At 38.5% G+C, this 20,844-nt stretch overlaps 1 protein-coding gene across 2 annotated transcripts in view; it reads left to right on the top strand.

The window, feature by feature from the left end:
- The window catches only part of SPTLC2 (serine palmitoyltransferase long chain base subunit 2), a 78,234-nt gene that overhangs the window by 23,091 nt on the left and 34,299 nt on the right, over positions 1-20,844 (top strand). For both annotated transcript variants that reach the window (XR_005627086.1, XM_039705195.1), the window contains exons 6-9: positions 2,531-2,624; positions 5,291-5,396; positions 6,214-6,433; positions 7,900-8,026. Coding sequence is in view for 1 of the 2 variants with exons in the window: in XM_039705195.1 (XP_039561129.1) it covers positions 2,531-2,624; positions 5,291-5,396; positions 6,214-6,433; positions 7,900-8,026 (547 nt within the window). In the remaining variant the exon portion in view is untranslated. The remainder of the gene's footprint in view (positions 1-2,530; positions 2,625-5,290; positions 5,397-6,213; positions 6,434-7,899; positions 8,027-20,844) is intronic.

Here is a 20,844-nt window from a genome sequence, read left to right as displayed (position 1 = left end):
ATAGTTGCTCACATATACTGGACCTTTTTCTGCTCTGTGGAATCCTGAAGCACTTAGTTTATGTTCCTACTGAATCCTCTTTTACTAACAACATCTACAGTGTGACTAGATCCATCTCTATGCCATAATTTGATCAGTATTAGTCAGCAAAAGGAATTCAAAAGCTTCATTGTTATTTAGTTGATCTTTGTTCACTATGCCTCGTTAACAGCAGCCTCTATTAGGCAGATGCTGAAAATAAGTATAGTTGGTGTAGACTGAAAGTTGTATTTCAGCACTGTTAAAGCATCACTAAAACCAGGTCTTCTGCACCTGGCAGTTCTCAGCAGCAGAGACCCTCTGTTCACAGCCAGGTTGTCACGTGCCTGGTGCAGTCACTGCCAGCTGTGCTGAGTCTAGACCACAGATAATGGGACATTTGAGGGTTATTTAGTCACAAGTTGTTAGACCATTTGAGGCTAAGCTAGACTCTCAAACTTGCCTGTTTTGGATTAAGTGTCATTAGTAGAGTCAGTATAGCTAGGTAATAACACTGTTCTGTACTGCCTTTAGCACAGAGCTTTTCATCATAGCTCTGGATGGAGAGAGACTATGCAATTGAGTTAGAACAGTGATGCTTGAAGGATATTTTTCTAGTTGTAAGAAAGCACATTAATTTCCACATATAAGTGAGTTGTAAAATGAACTGCTCAGGACTGAATTACACAATTCATGCATGTAGCACTCTGCAGTAAAATGTAGCATTCACTTCAGTCAGCCTTGCAGGATGTGGTGGTAAGCCTGATCTTCACTGACATATTTTTCTAGAGCCCAAGTAGTGTTGTCTCCTGTTCCTGTTAGCCTTGTCCTGGATGCTTTCTCAAATGTAAATTTGCTGATAAATGCAACTGAAGTCTTATCATTGTAGTAGCATCACTCAGTTTTACACACAGTCATCAGTGATTGCTGTACTGTGCCAGTGCCTTATGTGATCCATTGCCCTCTTTCTAGTGGCAGACAGTAATAGACTAGTTACTACTTCTTCAGTTTCAAATTAATTTGTTTCTAATTGAATGTCCTGTTAGCAGAGGGTAAAAAGAGGCTGCCATTTAATAATTTTTTAAATCTTACTTTCTCCACCAAAAGCTTGTCCTTGTTTTTATGGAGAAGCTTTTTCTAGGCAATGAATCTCTTGTTTTCTTTTTTCTTTTTTTTTTTTTTAAACGATCACTTTTCCTGCTTTTTACCATTCAAGAGGAATACTAGGACTGGATTGTTATATTCACTTCTTTTGATACAGTAGTGTTTAACAGCAATGTCCTCTGATGTATACATACTCTGTCTGATATATTAGTTCCAAAGAGCAAACACTAGTTGGAAATTTCCATACTTGATATGCCAAAGTCTATGAAACATGTAATGTGAATGTTTGTAGCAGCAGTATGAACACATGGCATTTGTGGCAGTTTCTGGGGAAAGCCCTCTAGCTTTCTCAGAATGCAGAAGGTTTGTAGGTGCATCACAGTTCTAGTGCAGAGTCTCCTTTGTTCTGGACAAAGTACTCCTGTTGTCTGTGACACTCCTGGTATAACTATAGGCAATGCTTTTCACAGTCCTTTCTAGTAATTCCCATTGCAGAGAAATCCTCTTGATTCCTTCCTCCATCAGCTGTTATTAGAGAAGTATGGAATGGCATGTTTCAGTGTTAGGTCTTCAGCATCTTGACACCCTTTCTAGATTTTTGGCTGAGCAAAGTCACTTCTAAAGTTGCAGCACATTTGCATAGTAATTGGAGTGGGCCAAGGTTATTTAGAAATATTGTTGCTTCCTTCTATATGAATCCCCCAATATACATACATGCCTGTAGTCCACAGTGATAATGCTGTGACTAAATGTTCAGCATATCAGTTATTGACCTGTAATCATTGCTGCTCTCAAAACATACATATCCTGTTTTAATGTTTATCCAAGGATTTATCTTCTGGGTTTTTTTGAAAAAGCAAATTAATTCAGTGTCATATTCAATGGCTTTAGAAAACTTCTCCACTTCGCCATGCAATTCTGTTTTCCACTTTCTGTCTCTTGTATATTACCCCATCTACACGTGGGTTTAGTCAGTGGTTGCCTCCTAATGAAAGTAATAGTGCAAGGCTGAGAAGGCCTTTAACCTAGGTCTGCACTCTCCTGTTTCTTAGCAGCACTGTGGACTTGCTGAGGGAACTGTGGCAAGCTGCTCTGCTCCCTGTTTTACCTGACTGCATAGGAGGATGAGTACTCATCAACAGCATGACATATTCAGGCAGATTCAGCTGCAGGACTTCCAGGAAAAGTGAAACTTGAGTGTTTCTTTCAGTTAAGAGCAGTTGTGTATTTTTATTTGCCATACTAAGGCTGCAAATTGGATCTTAGCAAGTTTTCCCTGGACTACCTGCATTTATGTTGGAATGCTTTTTTTTTCTTACATGGTGTTGAAGTGCTTCATAGCTGAAAGGTTTTACATGCTGTGAAACCTAACCTTTTCAATATCTTCCTCTTTCCCCTGCTAATTCAGGGCTGTCTGATTCTGAGTGATGAACTGAATCATGCATCGCTAGTGCTTGGAGCAAGACTGTCAGGAGCAACTATTCGAATCTTTAAGCACAACAGTAAGTATCAGATGGTGGGCTCTGCTTTTCTGCAGATGCTATAGATCAGATGCCATATTTTCTATCTTCTAATAGCTAAAAATTCAATTTCATGCAAGGAAATAAATTGCTAGTTAAGTAAAAGGTCAGAAGACTGCTGCTGCTGGAAGTTGAATCATCCTGAATCAGGTTTTTTTATGTATTCAGTCCCAACTAATAACACTTTTATCCTGAAGCTGTTCTGGCCTGCAACTTCTGCATATGGAGGAGAACGTGCTACCCTTTGGCAAGTTTAGGGACACTGGTGTTTTGGCGTGGTTTCTTGTTCTACCATGCTTGGGTAGCTCAGCAAGGTTAGACTATTCTAACAGTGTGTCGCATAATGATGCAGTCCTGTAGGGGTCTAGGTTACAATTTGGGGGATAACAAAGTTTAATTTTAGAACTGGATGCTAACATGCTCCTACAGTAACAAAAGCTTATGATTGCAGATGTCCTAGCTAACCAAGACAGTCATGACTTGGCACAATATAGTTCTAAAAGAATTTTTTGGTATGTGAAGCATAGATTAAGTTCAGTTAATTACTTGCTTTAAGTACTTAAGTATTTGTTTCCAAAATACACAGATTTTAAATTTCTTAGTTTCGTCTTCCTCCAAAGGAGGTATTTATAGTAACTTTCAGGTTAAAGGTACCTATGATTTCTTTCTCTTACTCTTGATGAAAGAGGCATGTGCTTGTTCTTGATTAGTAAGAACTACCTTGGTTCTTCAGGTACTCCTAATACCCTTTATAGTGTCAGTCTCTGAGATCACGATGGCTCTTGCTCTCTTTGAAGTGTGTAGTGGTAACAGCAAAACTTGGGTGACTGCAATTATTTTTCTTTCTTTGTCCTACTTGATAGTGTGGATTCTCTCTGTTGTGCTTACTGTTTCTTTTGTGTTCACTCTTTCTCATTTTCTATCATTTGAGTAATTTGTTTTATAAAAAAGTAGAGCATTTGGTAATAACATTCTTTTTTCTTTTCAATTCTTCATAAATTTTGGTTGCTAGACAAGGTTACAAAAGCTTTGCATTCAACTTCTTGCATTTGTATGGACACACTTCTGAACATTGCCTCAGATGCAGAATTTCAATGAACATTGGTGACAAACATAGTGCTGGCTATAGGGAGAAGGACTTAGAAGCTTCTGTGATGAAAAATAGATGATTTGTGGGAATGGCTACAATAGATGATTTGTAGGAATGTGCTTTCCCCTGGTGAAATTGTGGGATATTCTTGAAACATTTTAGATGGTGGGTTTTTGTGGAAGAGAATATAGTGGCATGTTAGAATCAAGGCAAAATGCAAACTGTGATCTTGGCCTCTCAAGATGATGTTCAGTTCATATTTCTGTATGTGTTCTCAGTCCTACTCTTGCTATACTCTATGCTGCCTTTTTAATGTGATTTTCTTGAGATGTTATTGGCTTCATTCATAGTCAGATTTTTAGAAATTGAGGGAGAATGAAAGCTTCCCCTGAAATTCCTTGTCCAATGTTTTTATTTTTTTTTCCTGCCTTATTCTGTAGTTTGTCCTTTTCATTAAGCTCAGACTCATCTTCCCCTCCTTCTTGAAAAGTTAGACTTGAAGTTTATTTTCCGTTGTTCTCTCTAACCACACTAACCTTGTCTTTCCTTCATTGAGACCTGTTGGAGACAGGGACTACACTGCTGATTTCTTCATCATTGACTTTCTGAACGTTAGCTGTCTTTTAACAGCACGTTAAGTGACCTACTTTGCTGTTTAGTTTTTAGTCTAGACCTAGTTCACAAGCTCCTTTTGCTGCTACAACTGCACTAGTCTACGAGTTCTCTTTCCATGATTAATTTGTGCTCTTTTTCATGCCCTAGTGTTTATATCCATCTCTTGTTCAGCACTTGGCTTTTATGCTTTGATTAATCCCATCTTCACTCCTTTCCTTGGGTTTTTTTTTTCAGAACTGATTCCACGTGTGTGTATTTGTTCATATTAGTTAGGTCTCTAAGGATCACATCAAGTGTTTGTAACCAAAGCTTGTAAGATTTCAGAATATATTTTTGCTAACAGTTTCATCTGTCTAGTTTCTGATAAGCTGAACATTTTCCTGCATTGGTGGTTCTCTTTTTTGACTTTTCTCCTTTGGTTTAGCGGTTTCCTGTTCCCACTTCCAATCCCTTCAATTTTAAACAAATAAATTAAAAAAGTACACTTGCCCTGTTTATTTTCCTGCACTTTGGTCTACTTATCTTTAATTTATTATTCTTGAACTTGTTATGTTCTAGCTCTATTCTGTTGTTCTATTCTGAATTCTATCCACAAGGACATTCGTACTACTAAATTGCCTTCACTTTTCATCAGAATGAGATACCTTCCTTTTTTTATTTCCCCCCCACACACCCCCACTTTCTTTGTCTGTGCCTATTGCTCTAACTTGTGCTTTTAGTTTAGAATGATGAAATTCTTCCTTGGAGTTCATACAGTTACCTATTCCCTTCAGTCTCATCCATGAGCCTGTATGTAGATGAAGCCTGTACTTATTGACTTGTATATGGTCTGTCCTCCATGCTGGAGCAATTTGTGCCTTTTTGGAATATTGCTGTCTTTAGTCATGTCAAAGTTCAAGCTAGTAGCTGTTTTGGTACCATTTAACAGTAATTTCTGGTGCAGATATGCAAAGCCTGGAGAAGCTGCTCAAAGATGCTATTGTGCATGGGCAACCTCGTACACGGAGGCCCTGGAAAAAAATTCTTATCTTGGTGGAAGGAATATACAGGTACAAACTATTCTTTATATTCCTAAGACCCTCCACGTGAGATCTGAATGCTTAGTGTTTGGGTTTCTTTGCCAAATCCAACAATGAATATTGTCACTTCATAGTTACTTCATTGGTCTCATCTGTTAATTACATTACAACATATATGTCTCACATCCTGGGCTTTCTGTTGCTAGAACTGTAGCTGCACCTGGTGTTATCACAATGTTAACCACATCCTGATTATATTGTAGAAATTAATTAATCAAAACTGATTACTTATATCAGAGCTGAGGTCTTAGGTTGCTTGTCCATTCCATTCTTTCTGTGCTTACTAGATTATGCTAGTGTGAACGGAATTGCACAAATTTAATGTTTTTGCTAAGAGCGAGTAGGAGCAGTAGGCACAGCTGTGTTAGGCATTTAAATCCTAGTGACTTTCAGTACAAAGTGTGGTGTTTTGGAGTGTTAGTAACGAAAGCCTGATCACTTCTCAGAAACATCAGGTAAGTAGATGTCAAGTCAGAATACTGGCATTAGAGTGGAAGTAAAACTCTGATAATTTTATAAATGAATTATCACTGAACACATTCCTGTGCCCTAACTTCTTGTTGCTGCTACTGTTTAGTCTCTGTGGATGCTGAACAGGTAGAAAGGAGGGATCTAGGCCCCAGGTGCAAGGAGGAGAGGTACATCTCTGCAGACTGTGATGATCTAGCAAATTTTAGGTGTTTGTAATCACTAAAAGAGTGAAGAAATGAATGCTTAGTGATTTTAGTTTCTATGAGGTGGTCCCAGCAATTAAATCAACTTATACTGAATTTTTGTTTCTCAACAGTATGGAGGGATCCATAGTCCGTTTGCCTGAAGTGATTGCCCTTAAGAAGAAGTACAAATCCTATCTGTACCTTGATGAAGCTCATAGTATAGGTGCCCTGGGTCCCAGTGGCCGGGGTGTAGTGGATTATTTTGGACTCAATCCTGAAGATGTGGATGTTATGATGGGAACATTCACGAAAAGCTTTGGAGCTGCAGGAGGATACATTGGGGGCAAGAAGGTTAGTCTGGTAGAATTGATTTCCCCTGGGTGCAAGCAGTATGCTTTCTGAAATGACACTTTTGCTTTTTTGACTGCTTGATTGTTTGGGGTTTTTTTTGTTTGTTTGTTTGTTTTGGCATTTTATTTGTTTGAGGTTTTGGGGATATTTGCTTTGGTAACTGTCTCTTTCTATTGGAAAGTACAGCTGTAAGTGTTGCACTTGCCTAACCTCTAATTCTCAGAGGGATGGTGTAGACCATTCCCTGTGTCACCTTTCTCATGTCATCAAATACCTGATCTCACAGATCATGCTTCTAAGCTTTATTGGAGGGTAAAATTCTACCATTTTCCTACCAGGACAATAATTTTTTACGTATTAATTGTGATAATTACTTCCACCCATAAATGGAGATAGAACTTGGAGATATTTCTTGGGGGGTGTTTGCAACAGTTAGATTAAAATTACTTCAACAGCTTCCCCAGAAAAAAAAAATCATATAAATCTTTTTCCAAAGGTAATGAGCTAGTGGGATTGACTCCATGGCATAAGGTAAAGCAGCTAAGAAGCCTTTGCAACTGTTTTAGCTACTGATTGAGGGATTACTTCATATGTAAGAGGCCTTACATCTTCTTATCTAGTTTAGTTCAAAGTCCCTTTACAACTTCCTTTTCTTCAACTCTGACCCTAGGCAGATGGCAACAGAACACTTTTGGGGGTTTTTATAATACATTTGCAGCTTTTGATAGCTACAGAGCTGTCATTATTCATTTTATGGTAGCAAAAGACAGAATCTCTCCTGGCACTCCTACTGATGTTTATCATATTTTAGCATGGTTTTGTTACAGTTAACAAGCAGCCTAGATGTAAGGTGCATTGGTCCTTTGTTCCTATATGAGCTGCTTTTGTCCTCTAAGAGAAATAGGATGTGTTTACATGGGAAATGCAGAAGGATTAGGCTGAGGTTTGTGCATTCTCAAATGACACCTACTGCTTTATTTGTATTGTGCTGATGAACAAGAGAGATTTTGTGACCTGTTCCCTTGTATGGTGGTTTTTGTGGGGAAAGAAGTGTATTGAGCATGATCCATAAACACCTATGGATCCTGCTCCCCACTATTTCATTTTCTTTCTATTCTCACTGTTAGAAGAAACACTTTTGAAACTCACCCTGGGCACAGCTCAAGTAATGCAAACATAATGCAAACCTTTGTTGCAATCCACTGTTGATGGTGTTAGCGAAACAAGTCTGTCATAGACATTTGTCTCTGATCAACACACGTTCTTGCACTGTGACATTATTATGAGTTGTCATGTTCCTGCTGTTTCTTGTACTGTAAAATTAATCCCTGAGATTCTTGCTCTTTTATGGGGCATTCTGAAAGAGTTTTTTTGTGGTGTCCTGTTTTATTGTGATTGAAGATATGACAGAAGCATGTCTCTGAGTGCTGGGAAGGCCGTGTCTGATGCCTCTTGTGTTTTGCTAGGAACTGATTGATTACCTCAGGACATACTCTCACAGTGCTGCATATGCAACATCAATGTCACCTCCTGTTGTGGAGCAAATCATCACCTCCGTGAAGTGCATTATGGGTGAAGATGGTACAACTATTGGTGAGTCTTTCTAGCAGTAAGCATGTGGAAAGGGGAAGCCAAAAAGAGCCTCTATCACTTTGACAGATAACACAGTCAGCGAACACTTCCATAATTATGCACTAGTAATTCTCCAGTTGGAACCAGTTTACAGTTCTGCTTGGCAGATCAGCCTAGTAACAGCATAAAGAGTTTCAGCTAGAGGTAAGTCATCTTAGTCTTGTCTAGGACACACTGTTTTCTTGTACTGATTTTTGTTTTCTGTCAAGCTATTCTAGCTGCCTTCTTTTTCTTTCCATAGTCTGTCCTTTGTTATTTGCCCCACTTTAAACATTACTTTCAGTGTATTTTGCTATTGCATCTTTTATAGTTGTGTGCTGGTTTATTGCAGGGACAGTGCTTTCAATTAAGGTCTCTAATATAATTTGGTATTTCCATCTCAAGGTGAATGTGGAAATGTTTCTGAAATCCCTTTTTACTTGGGGAGCTGGAGGCATTTTTCAAAATCAGTGAACTTAATGGACTAGGAGTAAAAATTCAGCATATTTGTCTTTATTGTCTTAATTTTCCTGTTTCGTTGTAGAAGTTAAAAAGGGAACATTTGTGCTACACTCTGGGCATTCAAAGTTATAATGACAGATTCTTGTCTCATTTGCCTATGGGTAGCAGCCTCCTTCATTTACAACATGAAGTAAGTAGCCCTTTAAGCTGCCTTGCAGCTGAAATAGTATGGTTTGCATGTAGGTTACTTTCCCCTCTTCACAGATAATTAAAAAGATGTGAGCAGCTCACACAGGATGCTGATGTAGTTTATTGAGGAACTGTTGGTGGCATTTAGTTTGGAGGCTCTTAGAATTCTGACTGCAGTATATATTGAATTCTTGGAGCTTGAGGCATCTGGCCACGAGGTGGTGGTGGTGTATGCTGAAGAAGTGAATTGGCTTTTGAACATGTGTCATTTGACCAACCAACCTGTTCCATGACTTGCAGTGGAAAAGCTCACTGGAGATATGACTTGAGAATTTTCCTGTTATAACAGTTTTCATTTGGTTTGCTTATATTATCTGAGAACAGACTTAAATGCCAGCAGTTGGTATAGGAGGTTGCTCAGCAGAGACATCATAAGTGAGGCAAGAACAGCTGGGCAGCAGTCTGTGTCTGTGTCTGTGCTAGCTTTGAGTGCATCTGAGTGGTCCTTGTGAGACCTGTACCAAGATACAGGAGTTGATTCCCTGCTCTTGAGTATAGGTACTAAGCAAGCTTCACACTACACAAAAAATTGTCTTGCTGTAGTCTTAAAAGTAACTTTATTTGAGGTTTTTATAGCTGATGATTTGCCAACAATCTGTGGTCTGCTTTGGCGTTGCTTGTTTTGGGTTTCTTCCAGTATCTGTTTTGCTTAATGAAGCAGGAAGCAAGGAATGTGTAACTGATTTCTGTTTACAGTATTTAAACTCATGCATTTTTGTCTCATTCTGAGGCTCCTGTGTGGTATGTGTTCAAGCCAGGAGTAAGGAAGTAACTTCCATTCCACACTGTTCTCCTGCCATTATGCCAGCAAGATCCATCCGAGCTGAAAGGCAAACCAGATTAGGAACCAATATGGCCAAAAAATAAACTCAAAACAACATTTATGTACTCAACTTGCTTAAAATGCATGTTGAGCTACATCCTGCTAATTTGGTGCCAAGAAGTACCAGAATTCCTTGGCATTCTAACAACAAAATGAGTGGTTTTGGTGTTTGATAGGTGTCTCATTTCCAAGAAGTTTCTGTGTGTCCACTTTCTATATAAGCTTTAGCACTTTTCATAAGTGATGGGTATAACAGCTGGATAGCCAGAACCCTGTCAAATCTCAAAGGATTTCTCAGCTGCAGGTCTTGTCAATGTGTTGATGGCTTTTTAAGCATCTAAGTCAACTTTGAGTTAAGATAAGCGCCTCACAGGATGATTTCTGCATGAAAGTGCTTTTCTATTTATTTTCTGCAGTGTGCTGTTTCCCAGTCATGCATTTTTTACATTGTCTTAAGACTTTAGAGATAATATTACTTTGTAGACATTTTTGGTGGAAGAAGTTGGCAAAAGTTCAGTTGGGTGAACTAAGCAGCTGATTAGTGATAGCATGACAACATTTTTTCTTTGTTTAAGGGCTTTGGCTGAAAAACCTGTGTTTGGAGTCTGTGGAATTACAAGTGGGGCTCTGGAGGACCACTGCCTGCAGCTGGTTTGACTATGAATAAATAAGGAGTAGATGGGTGCTGGTAATAGTTGTTAACTGTGAAAGACAAGTGGAGAAATAGTGTTAAACGGGGTCACTGGCAAGCACCTCTGAATTGACTGTGTACTACAAAAATTTCATTGCTTTTAAGTTAGTCAAGCTGAATGAATTGGTAAAGGAAACTGAGATAGGGCAATGGTTTTACAGCAGCACAGGAGTTGGAGCTGGAATCCGAACAGTAGATGGCTAGCTCCCAACTTTGCTTTGGACCACAGCTAAATCTTTTAATAGCTTCAAGAGTGCTTTCTTGAAAAGAGCCTTTGTGGCTTCTTTGTCTGCCTGCTTCTGTTTACCACATGCTATTTGTAAAACCTGCTGTCCTCCATGTCATCAAATCTTTGTGGAAATTGTCATGTCAGATAGAGATAGGCTGCAGCTGAGGAATAGGTAATAAGAACCGAGTAGTTTTTGAAGATGAAAGGGTTTTTGTAAATAATTTTGCAAGAATATGTTAATTGTCTAGGTTATTTCTAAATCTAAAGAAGCATCTGAAGACTCCAAACTTAGAATATAAGGTGTTGTAATTACTAAAACTTTACATAATTAAAAAAACTGAATGTCTCCTTTCAGATTTTTCCAGCAAGTTACCAGTGACTAAATAGGATATTGGTAGGAGGCAGCACAGAGAAAACACAGATGCTGTGAAAAGCTTCTCTACAGAGAATGTGAGACATGTGCTTATGTGCTAATGTGTTGCCTTAGTTGGCACAGTAGTTTTCTTGTGTCTTGATTTCTACTCAAGTTAATCTGTTAATTCTTTGTAAGGTGTATGCATGTAAGTGACTACCAGACTTCAGTCACCCTGAAGACAGTTACAGCAGTGTCATTATATATGAATATATTACTTTTTCCTTCATCTGGATTGCAAAACTACGCTAACAGCTAAAGCAATAAGGTGGCAGAGCCACCTTATGGGTTCTTGGTAGTGGTGGATTCTTCTGTGGGTTCTTCCAGTACTGCAGCTCCTCTACATTACTAGATCAAGATTCTGTCTATCCTGCTTTACTTTGCATTACTTGTCTTGTACTGTAGTTGGCTAGAAGATCATCATGGGGTCTTAAACAAAACATACTTGATCTGTGGTCCCTTTTAGAATTTCTTCAAAGGAACAGTCATCCTCAAGAGTGTTGAGCACCTTGAGCATATAGACTCTCTTTGGAGAACTCAGGTGACACTACACATGAATATCTTGTATATCATCACATTTGGCTTTAATATATCTAGTAGAGCAAGGTGAGCAGGAGAGATGGAGAAGTCTTCTTTCTACAAAAACAAACTTTTGGAAATGTTTTCCAATTCAAAGTCTCAGTGGTTGAAAACTTTCATGAGAAAGTGTTGCAGACACTTGTCAGCAGTTTGGTGAATGTTGCTCTTGCTGTGTTCAGCCACAAGATGAATGAATGTCAGATAGTTTTGTAGATAAAAGAGCTTTTTAAACAATGATAATAAAAAGACACAATAAGTAGGCTTTTCAAGGTCATAGTATACATACACAAAGATGACAAATTGGTTCTTGGAATGGAGTTCTGGAAAGCTGTAGCATAGAGCCACTTGATTCTTGCTGTTATTTAAATTGACTGTAGAGAAAATGAGACAGCTTGGTTCTTGTCATGGTAAATGAGACATTGTTATGATTTATGATGTTAAGTACTTGACCTGTCTTGGTGAATTTTTCAGCATCAATGATTTGGTTTGAGTTGAAAGCTAGATTTTTAGCTGCTACAATTTCACTAGGACTGGGAATCCAGCTGGCTCCTTTCTGTTATTTACATAAGAGCCAGTGATGCATCCTGTACAACTGGAGCTCTGTTAGCCTTGTAGCTGTTCAGGACCCAGCCTGTTTGTTGCCCTGATGACGTTGCTGGGGGCAAGTGGAAGAAAATAATAAGTGAGATACAGGCAAATCAAAACATGCAAAGTGAAACCAGTCTAGGGACTGGTTAACCACCTTCAGAGGTGAAACTTAATTTGCTCTCCTATGTATTGAAAACTGAAGATGAGCCTTAAATCCAGGTGTGTTTCAAGTTTCAACTAATGTTGGCAATACTAATGGCTTGTAAAAGAGATTAACTGTTTCTTTCCACAGACCTTAATTCTTTACTAGTAATTATACCTCTTGACATTTGTAACAAGTTTGACTGACTTCCCTGTGAGTTTTAGGAGGCAAATATTCCACACCTAAACACAGAGCATGTATAGAATAAGTCATGGATACACCTTGCCCAAGGTGGCTCTTAAATTTTGACTGAACGTTGTCTTGAGCACTGTATAGAAATGAAGGATTATTATCTAACATAGTTCAGTGGAGGTAGCAGTTGCATTGGCCATCCCTGCTGCCAAACAATTGGAAACAAATAACTGCTCTTTGAAGGCTGGTCAGTCATTTAGCAGCAGAGTCAGATTGGTATTTGTCTCAGCACCTCAGTGGTGAAGAGCCAGTAATTGATTCCATCTCATCAGTGAGAACCTTTTAAAAAATTTTGTTTTAATTTCTACTCTTGTCATTGCTATGTGCAACAATATTGAGTGAGAGAGTTAAATGAGAGAAGGCAGTCAAACCAATTATAACCAGAATAATAAGAATGTACAGGTGTCTTGGCAGAGAATTGAGCATAACTGAGCTGTTCAGAATTCAGGACCATTGTTGTATTGTTAATATGCCCAGGGAGAAGCATGCTGGGAAAAAAAAACCCAACCAAACCAAACTAAGCTTAGATAGTCTGTTGAAATTCTGGAGGAGAAAAGACTGCAATTGGTATTTTAACTTCTCTGTGTTTAATCAGGGCCTCAAGTGAAGATAGGACCTCAGCAGTTCCATCATATGCCTAATCAAGTAGGTTTCTTGAAATTGGACATTTTGTAACCTTGCCTTTTTCTTTCCAAAGACAAACCAGAATTATATGCAAGTACAAACATAAGCAGTAATGAAGGAATAGCCATGTTTCAGCGCCTGGAATTGAATTTTAAGTAGCTTATGGTATATTTATAAATTAAGTCAGTACTTTGCCGTTCATTGCCAGCAGTCAATCCACAAATGGAAACAGCGACTGCTGTTGTACTCCAAGGGGGAAATACTCCTTCTGCAGGCTGAGGCTGAAAACATTCAATTATCATTAAAATCTGTTCATTTGAATTTCCTCCAATAATGCACTTGTTAATGAGGTGTTAAATTATCACCTTGGGAACCTGGGGACCAGTCAAAACTAATTTGAGCAAAGTCAATTTTTTTTTTTTGTTGCTGCCCTTGAGAATCTCAAGCTGAGCTGGGAAACTGTTGGAAAAACAAATACTCTGGGGGTCATAAAGAGAGTTTCCTGCTTCTCTCCAGGGGTCTAACAGTTTTAAACATCATTCTCTGTATTTGTACTTCCAGCTGAGGATCTTTTAAATCCAGCTTGTTGCTGCACCCCTATCTCCCTCCCACAGAGCATGGCACGCTTCCAGAAAAACTGCTTTAACCTGGACTGCGCAGGAGAAATCTTTCAGCCTTTGATGCTTTGAAGAGTGTTCACAGACATTAGCAAAGTTGTACCCTTTGTGTTGTACATGGAAATATGAGAATTCTTCAGTGCCTCTTCTTTTGGCCTTTATTCAACATTGTAGTGTTTGTATAGAGCTTATAAACCTTTGTAAGTGTACACCTTCTTTGTTCTTGTAATATTCTTGTTCTTTCTATTTCTGTTACGCTAGGAGCTGTCATCCTATGTCTTCATAAACACTGATCTGTCATAGCAGAAATACAACTAGAAATGTTGTTCTGCTGAAGTAATTTATTTTTTCTTAATTTCTTATACTCCATTTGATTTAAAATGCATGTCTAACTTTTTACTCTCAATAGCATATGAGATGCCAGGTTTCTGCAGAATGCTGGTGTGCTGCTCATACAGGAAAACGAGAAAATACTGGTAGCACTGGTTACTAATATATATTGTTAGCAACAGCACAACTAAAATGCTTCTAAATCAGTAACCTTAAGGTTAAGCATTTCAACAGCAGTAGTCACACATGAGGTGATGTGCACTCTTTCTCTGGACTAGTGTGAAATAGAGTTCATGGTTCATGATGTGGTACATGATTTACTAGAGCAGAGTTTTTAGAAAATACCTGAATGACCCACAGAAGCACTACCTCCTATCATCAGTCCTGGCAGTTGCATCAATTTACTACTAAGAAAAAATGATACTAGTACTGCAGTAGTGTCTGCAGTACAGAGGCTTCCATGAAGACTATATAGTATAATTGTTTCTGGCTTCTTTGGAAACAGGCAGTAGTCAGTAATGAAGCCTTTCTGTGGGCTGTGTTAGGCTATGCGGGACTTGCAGGCCAGCTGACCTACTGTCCATGCCTGCTTTAGTGGGTTCTGATGGAAAATATTTTTGGCACAAGGTCAGCTCATGCTATTTCACATCAATGCAGTTGACCTACCACAAATTCCCAAACACAGACAGTCTTGACAATCTACAGTGTGTACTTTTGTCCTGCTAGAGTGCAGATGTTTGTTAATGTTTCAGAGTTAATAAACAGATAGTACAGATTTAATTTTTAAAGGAAGAAGCTGTCTGAAAAACCTGCATGCCAATTAATGTGTTTTAAGAGAATATGGCCAGAGGAGAGATGTGAGATTACTTTAAATAAGTTTGAGCGGATTCTTGATTTTGGTATTGAGTTTTAGTTCAAGACAAATTGACTTGTCAAGGACAGGATAAACCAACCTGTAGGGCTTCTTTCTGCCACAAGAAGCTAAGCTTCTGTTAATGCTCAGGTTATTGCCTAATTGTTGCATAGTGGAAAAGTTGTGGTTACAATACTGCCTACATGGGGGAAAATGTGTTACAGAGTATGCATGCTTCTCAAATTCATGTTGGCTAGCAGCTCCTAAGATTTCTTAACTGTTTGTCCGTGGACACTGGGATTGCAAAAAAAAAGAAGAAAAAAGGCGCCAGTACAATACTTCTGAAGCTTTTTAAGACTTTCAAGCATGCCTTCCAGCTGGTCAGCTTAATGTTGTATCATATAAGTGTGTTGGCAAACTCAGGCTCTGAATGGGCAGTGGAGAACTCATTTGTCCTGCAACTAGCATCTCTAGAACTAAGTACTCTGTACAAACCACAGCGTCACTCCTATAGAATAACTGCGCCAGGAGCTGGGAGCAAAATGTTCAGTACCTCCAATCTGAAATATAGTTTGTCTTTTCTAGGATTATAGCCATATTCCTGACAAGTGTCTTTTTGTTCAGGACATTGCAGTATAGAGGGTTTTTTAGGAATTGTGGGTTTTCTATGCACAGCTTTGATCTTTCCAGGATCCTTGGAAAACAGAGCTGTTCAGGAAAAACAAGTCTGTAAATGTCAAAGGCGAGACAAGGTCCCCAGGGTTTGGGCCTTTTCAGGCACAAAGCCTGCTCTTCCACATCACTGCAGTTCCAGGTGGCAGGATACCAGAAGCTTCTTGCCAAATACAACTTACTGACATGGGAAAGCTCAATACCTTTGTTTTTGAAATTATTGCAGAGTTTTAGGGTAAGTCTGAGAGCACACTGTAGGATGAGTATGGCTATATAACAGATACACAGACAGATATGTGCAACTCTGACTTGGTGGGAAATTTGCAGGCTATGGTTTTTATCATAAACTGAACTTGGCTAGAAGCATCTTTGATTTCAAAGGACCTCTTATTGAATGGATCAAAGTCTACACAGAAAGAGGTATGAAGATGTGTTCTGTGAAAGATTCAGGTGCTACCTTCTCAATGATTTCATACAAAAGCTTCCTTTTGAAAAAAAACCAAACAAATAAACCAAACCAACACATTTGGTGGAAGTTCTCAATTTTAGGACATGTTAGTAAAGAGCACACACACACTTGCAGCATCCTGTCTCTCCCATTGTGCCTTGTGTTAGGTGAAATCTGTAGGAATACTATATTGGGAGGTCCTCACAGAAAGATGTATGAAGTTGTGTTCTGTGAAAGAAATATTCAGGTGCTGCCTTCTCAATGATTTCATACAAAAGCTTCCTTTTGAAAAACAAACAAACAAATAAACCAAACCAACACATTTGGTGGAAGTTCTCAATTTTAGGACATGTTAGTAAAGAGCACACACACACTTGCAGCATCCTGTCTCTCCCATTGTGCCTTGTGTTAGGTGAAATCTGTAGGAATATTACATTGGGAGGTCCTGTTGAAGGACAGAATGCACTTCAGAACCTAATATGCTCCATTCCATAAGGTCCCATTTAATACCATTGATGAAAGTAGGTATTGAGGACTATTCTGTTCACTTTATTTAGCCCTTAAAGGATTCTTCTACAAAAATACATAGTAGAAGGTAGTCTGTCTGCCAGGCTGCTTTTCTGGAGTTTCAGACCAACACAGAGATAAATACTTCTCACAGTACCTTACAGTATCAGTTACTGGTCTGATAGTTACAGTTCTGTGTAGGATCTTATTATTATCTGGAGCTCATAAAGCCTGTTTCATAGCCCTCTTGGCATAATTTCTTTATAGAGCTGGTTTGTGTTCAGTTTGTCCAGAAGATGGTACTTCAGTATTTATGGCTGCCACCTCCCACAGGAGTTTGCCAAAGAGTACAGTAGTCAAACACATCCCATCCCTCAGGTGGCACCCCCTCAGGGATGCCTCGCTATCCAGGTGAGAGAATGGATGCCCTGGCTCTATTTGTTGCTTTCTAGATGAAGCTGATTATTTCTAAGCAAAGCTGGCTATTTCTAACAAAGTGGACACTTTATAGGTGGCTGGTGTTCTTTTCCAGTGGATGTCAAGCCTTGCTGAGCTAGTACTTGACATCAGTCCAACTGCTTTAGCAGCAATGCTGTTAAAAGCTTTTAAGGTGTTGACATGAAGTGTGACCAATCAGCTGACTTCTGTTGAATAACATTTCTTGCACTTTGAGGATTCCTATCTGATTTTAAATTTAAGAGCAGCACTTCAGTATGTGGCTAATGCAGCTGCAGGGAATGAGGGAGAAGAGTTGCTAGTTATCTGCAGTTCATTTGCACTGTTTCGTAGTCTACCTCATTGTGATTTATGTGACATACAAATCCCTCTATTTTGCTGAACTGGCTTTGAGTTTTAGAAGAATAGATTAAGACCTATGGATATTATAAAATCTTGTGCTTTTATACTGGTTTGATGTAAAATTTAAAAAAAATGCAGAAAAAATATCTAAATTTTATGACCAGCTAGCAAGATTTCCGTAGGGAAACTAGTGTATTAAAGCTCAGTCAGAAGAGCTACTGAATTACTGCTCTAAAGCTGAGTACTTGGTTATCTCGTCCAGTCTGTGGATTCTATTGTGAACTCCTTCGAGATGTGCATAATGGCAGGACAAATATACTGACTAACTAAATGTTAGTACTGTTAATAAATAATAACTTTACTATAAAACTGCACGGACTACACTTCACTACATTTCTCTGAACACTATTCTTGTATTTCAGAATTTTAGAGCAAAATTATTTTGCTGTGTTTTCTGATCACAACAGAGCTATTCTTCTTTTCCAAGTTTGGTTTTGGGAGGTGTTTCCTGTAAACACAGGTAATTCAGTCACATTGGGTATGGTTGTCAGACTCTTCATCTTTTCTAACCCTATAGCTTTGGCTATAACCTGTGTTTTATGCAGTCATTCTTATAGTACTTCATACTTGTACTTTCTTTCTTCATTATATTTTGAGAAGTGAGAACAGTGTGGGGTAGAAAAAGGCTACATGGCCACTTTGGGGTTTTTGGTTGGTGGGGTTTTTTTGTGGGTTTTTTGGGGTTTTGTTTTGGGGTTTTTTTGTTGGGTTTTTTTGGTTTTGGTTTTTTGTTTTTTTCATTGACTTTTTTGTTTGGTTTTGGGGCACATTTTTTGTTTTGTTGTGGGGTTTTTTTAGTTGGTTGGGGTTTTTTGGGTTGTTGTGGGGTTTTTTTGGTGGGATTTTCTCCATTAGTACATTAGTATGAAGACATTAGTAGCTTGTAGCCTATTGATTCTGGGTATGGTGCCCTAATGCCCTGGTTGAGTCCATAGATTTTGGTACTTAATTAACTTGGAAATTTTAGTACCAAGGGAAACCTTTGGAAAGTGTTATGTAGATTAAAAAAAATCCACTACAAGTGTTTATCTTGTGTAGGGATTAGTTCTTTTGACAGTTCATCCTGAAGTGGAGGATTTGCTTAACAGTGTCTTCATGCAAGCTCTGTAGGTACCTGGTAACCAAGGGGAATTACACTGGGTTCCTGGAAGTGGATCTGTAGGGGGTTTTGATAGTTCTGTTGTAATGGCATTTATTAGAATGGTGGGAGATGCTGCTGCTCAGGCGTGGTCTTGGATCCATGTGGTGGTCTTCATAAAATACCTTAAGTTTTGGGTTTGATATCTTCAGTGGGATTGAAGGCTCATCTGAGGGACTTCGGGAATATTTTTCACAGCAGGATTTTTTTCTAATGCAGGGTACAAATGTTAAATTGACTTCCCTTTAAGTTTGAGGGTAGTCTAACATTTGGCTACAAGGGCTGTATAGTCCATACACCACACATTTGTTTTTCTAACATAATAGTAGTCATGTACCATGGAGTGTTTCAAGTGCCTTTTCTTTTAAAGTGTTGTCTGTACAGATCATACCTATTAAACTTAAGCATTGTGCTTTTTCTTGGAAAAGCTGGTGTGAACTGCAGCCTTTTTGTGTTCTGGGAAAATAAATGCAGTTTTCTGCACTACTTCCTGTGGTCTGTGCATGGGGAGAACAGCTATGCCATATAACATGGGGTGAACTCCAGCCTAACAGTGGCAGAATGACAGAACTTCTGCTAATAATATATGAGTACAATAGATGCTTTTTATTTGTTTTATCTGTTTTAATGTGAATAGATTCAGAAGAAATTTTATGCTGTAATGAACTTTGTACAATTCCACTGTAAATTAACTTTGGAGATGGAAGGAGTACTTCCAATGCTGGTATTTTTGTTTTCCTCTGGAAGAAGTACTTACAGTGTTATCCTTTTTCTTCTCCTCATGCTTGACCTAAAGCTGATTTCATGTTTTGTACTGTGACTGTATCTTTCCACTTTTGATTATAGTTCTCTTACAATGTGGAAAGGGGCTGCTTTGTTGTTCTCATTGCACGTGTTCAGCTGAAGGTGATAATCTGTCTGGTTCTGTAAGGTTTTTTATATGATATTTTACAATTAATAAATACAGTACTATTAGCTGAAACTAGGTGACTGCTACATGTGTAACACTTCCAGCTTGAAACGAGATCTTCATCACATATTTTTGTGTATATATTTAATAGCCATTCATATCCTCCATCTTCTCTTGTACTGCATAAGATTTCTTTACCCCTTTGTGTTGCTGTTTAAAATCCCAAGCAACATTTAGCTTTGATACTGACTTCCATTGTAAAAAAACAGTCTGCACAAAACAGATGGAAAATATAGTTCACGCTCTTTGTTGCTATGTTGTAAAGCTACTGAACTGTCTCCATGGAAGTAGATTATAAACATCCTTAATATAATATGCTTTGTCAAAGCTTGCACATTCCTTAATCTCTAAAGAAATGTGGTGTTTGTATGTGTTCCTGATGTTTTTGCTCTCTGTGGCTTCAATCTGCCATAAAGGCCTGCCAACCTTTTTGTGCTGTACAAAGGTTTGAGTCTTTTTTTGTTCTGTCTCTTCTTCACTGATGCTTTCTCTTGAGATTTTTAAGAGCAAAGATGCAATTTTTAAATTTCAGTGCCCGTGGTATCATAATAAAAAGAAAACAAGGTTTAAATGCTTGTTTTTTTCAACAATTCAGTTAACATGGGAAGGTAAGTTTCATTGAAACTATATAAAGATAATTTTTTTCATGGTTCTGACTTTATAGTGAAGGCGCCATAACTAGTTCAGAAGAACAGCTTGACAAGCTCACATTTCTTTTCTTTCTTCTCAGCAAGACACAAGAATAGCTGTCAAACAGGATATGTACAGCTGTCTTTTTAATGATTATGAATGCTGTTATGATGACTGCAGTTGTGACATTACAAAACCTGTATGACCTAATGTGCAAGTAGTGTTAATACAATCCCACAAATCCTCCCAGTGATTAATTTGTACAGTCAGATAATACATTTACCCAGGCAACACAAACTTAATGCCTTTGTTCTGGAGGGATAGCCCTAATCACATTCTTTAAAATTACCTGTTGATCTGAACCAATGCTTTCCAAGTTCAGTGACTGTAAATCGTAATTGTTAGGCTGCAGGGTATTTTAGTCATGTGACAACAGTGCAACCAGATACAGTGAGCAAGGTGTAACAAACAGGAACAGCTATTGTGAGTTACATTTCAGAAATTGCTTTCTGGATTGCCTAGGTGGGCCAGGGGGGCAATTCTTGCAGGCAGGATTCTTCAGCTAGTGTCAGAGTGAAGTTGGCTGGTAATTGGTGCTTTTGTTGTCACTTTGTATCACAGTAGATTTTGTTTGTATGGCTAACCTCTTTAGCTGTGATAACTCTAGAGAGAACTTAAACTGCTTTCAGTAGAAATTCAGCCTCTAGAAAAGTTCTGTGTGAAAAA

The sequence above is a fragment of the Passer montanus genome, unplaced genomic scaffold (genome assembly GCF_014805655.1).
Source record: "Passer montanus isolate IOZ18808 unplaced genomic scaffold, ASM1480565v1 scaffold18, whole genome shotgun sequence".
Classification (NCBI taxonomy): domain Eukaryota; kingdom Metazoa; phylum Chordata; class Aves; order Passeriformes; family Passeridae; genus Passer; species Passer montanus.
Note: the sequence above shows the minus strand (reverse complement) of the source record. Positions and strands in the feature narration are given on the sequence as shown.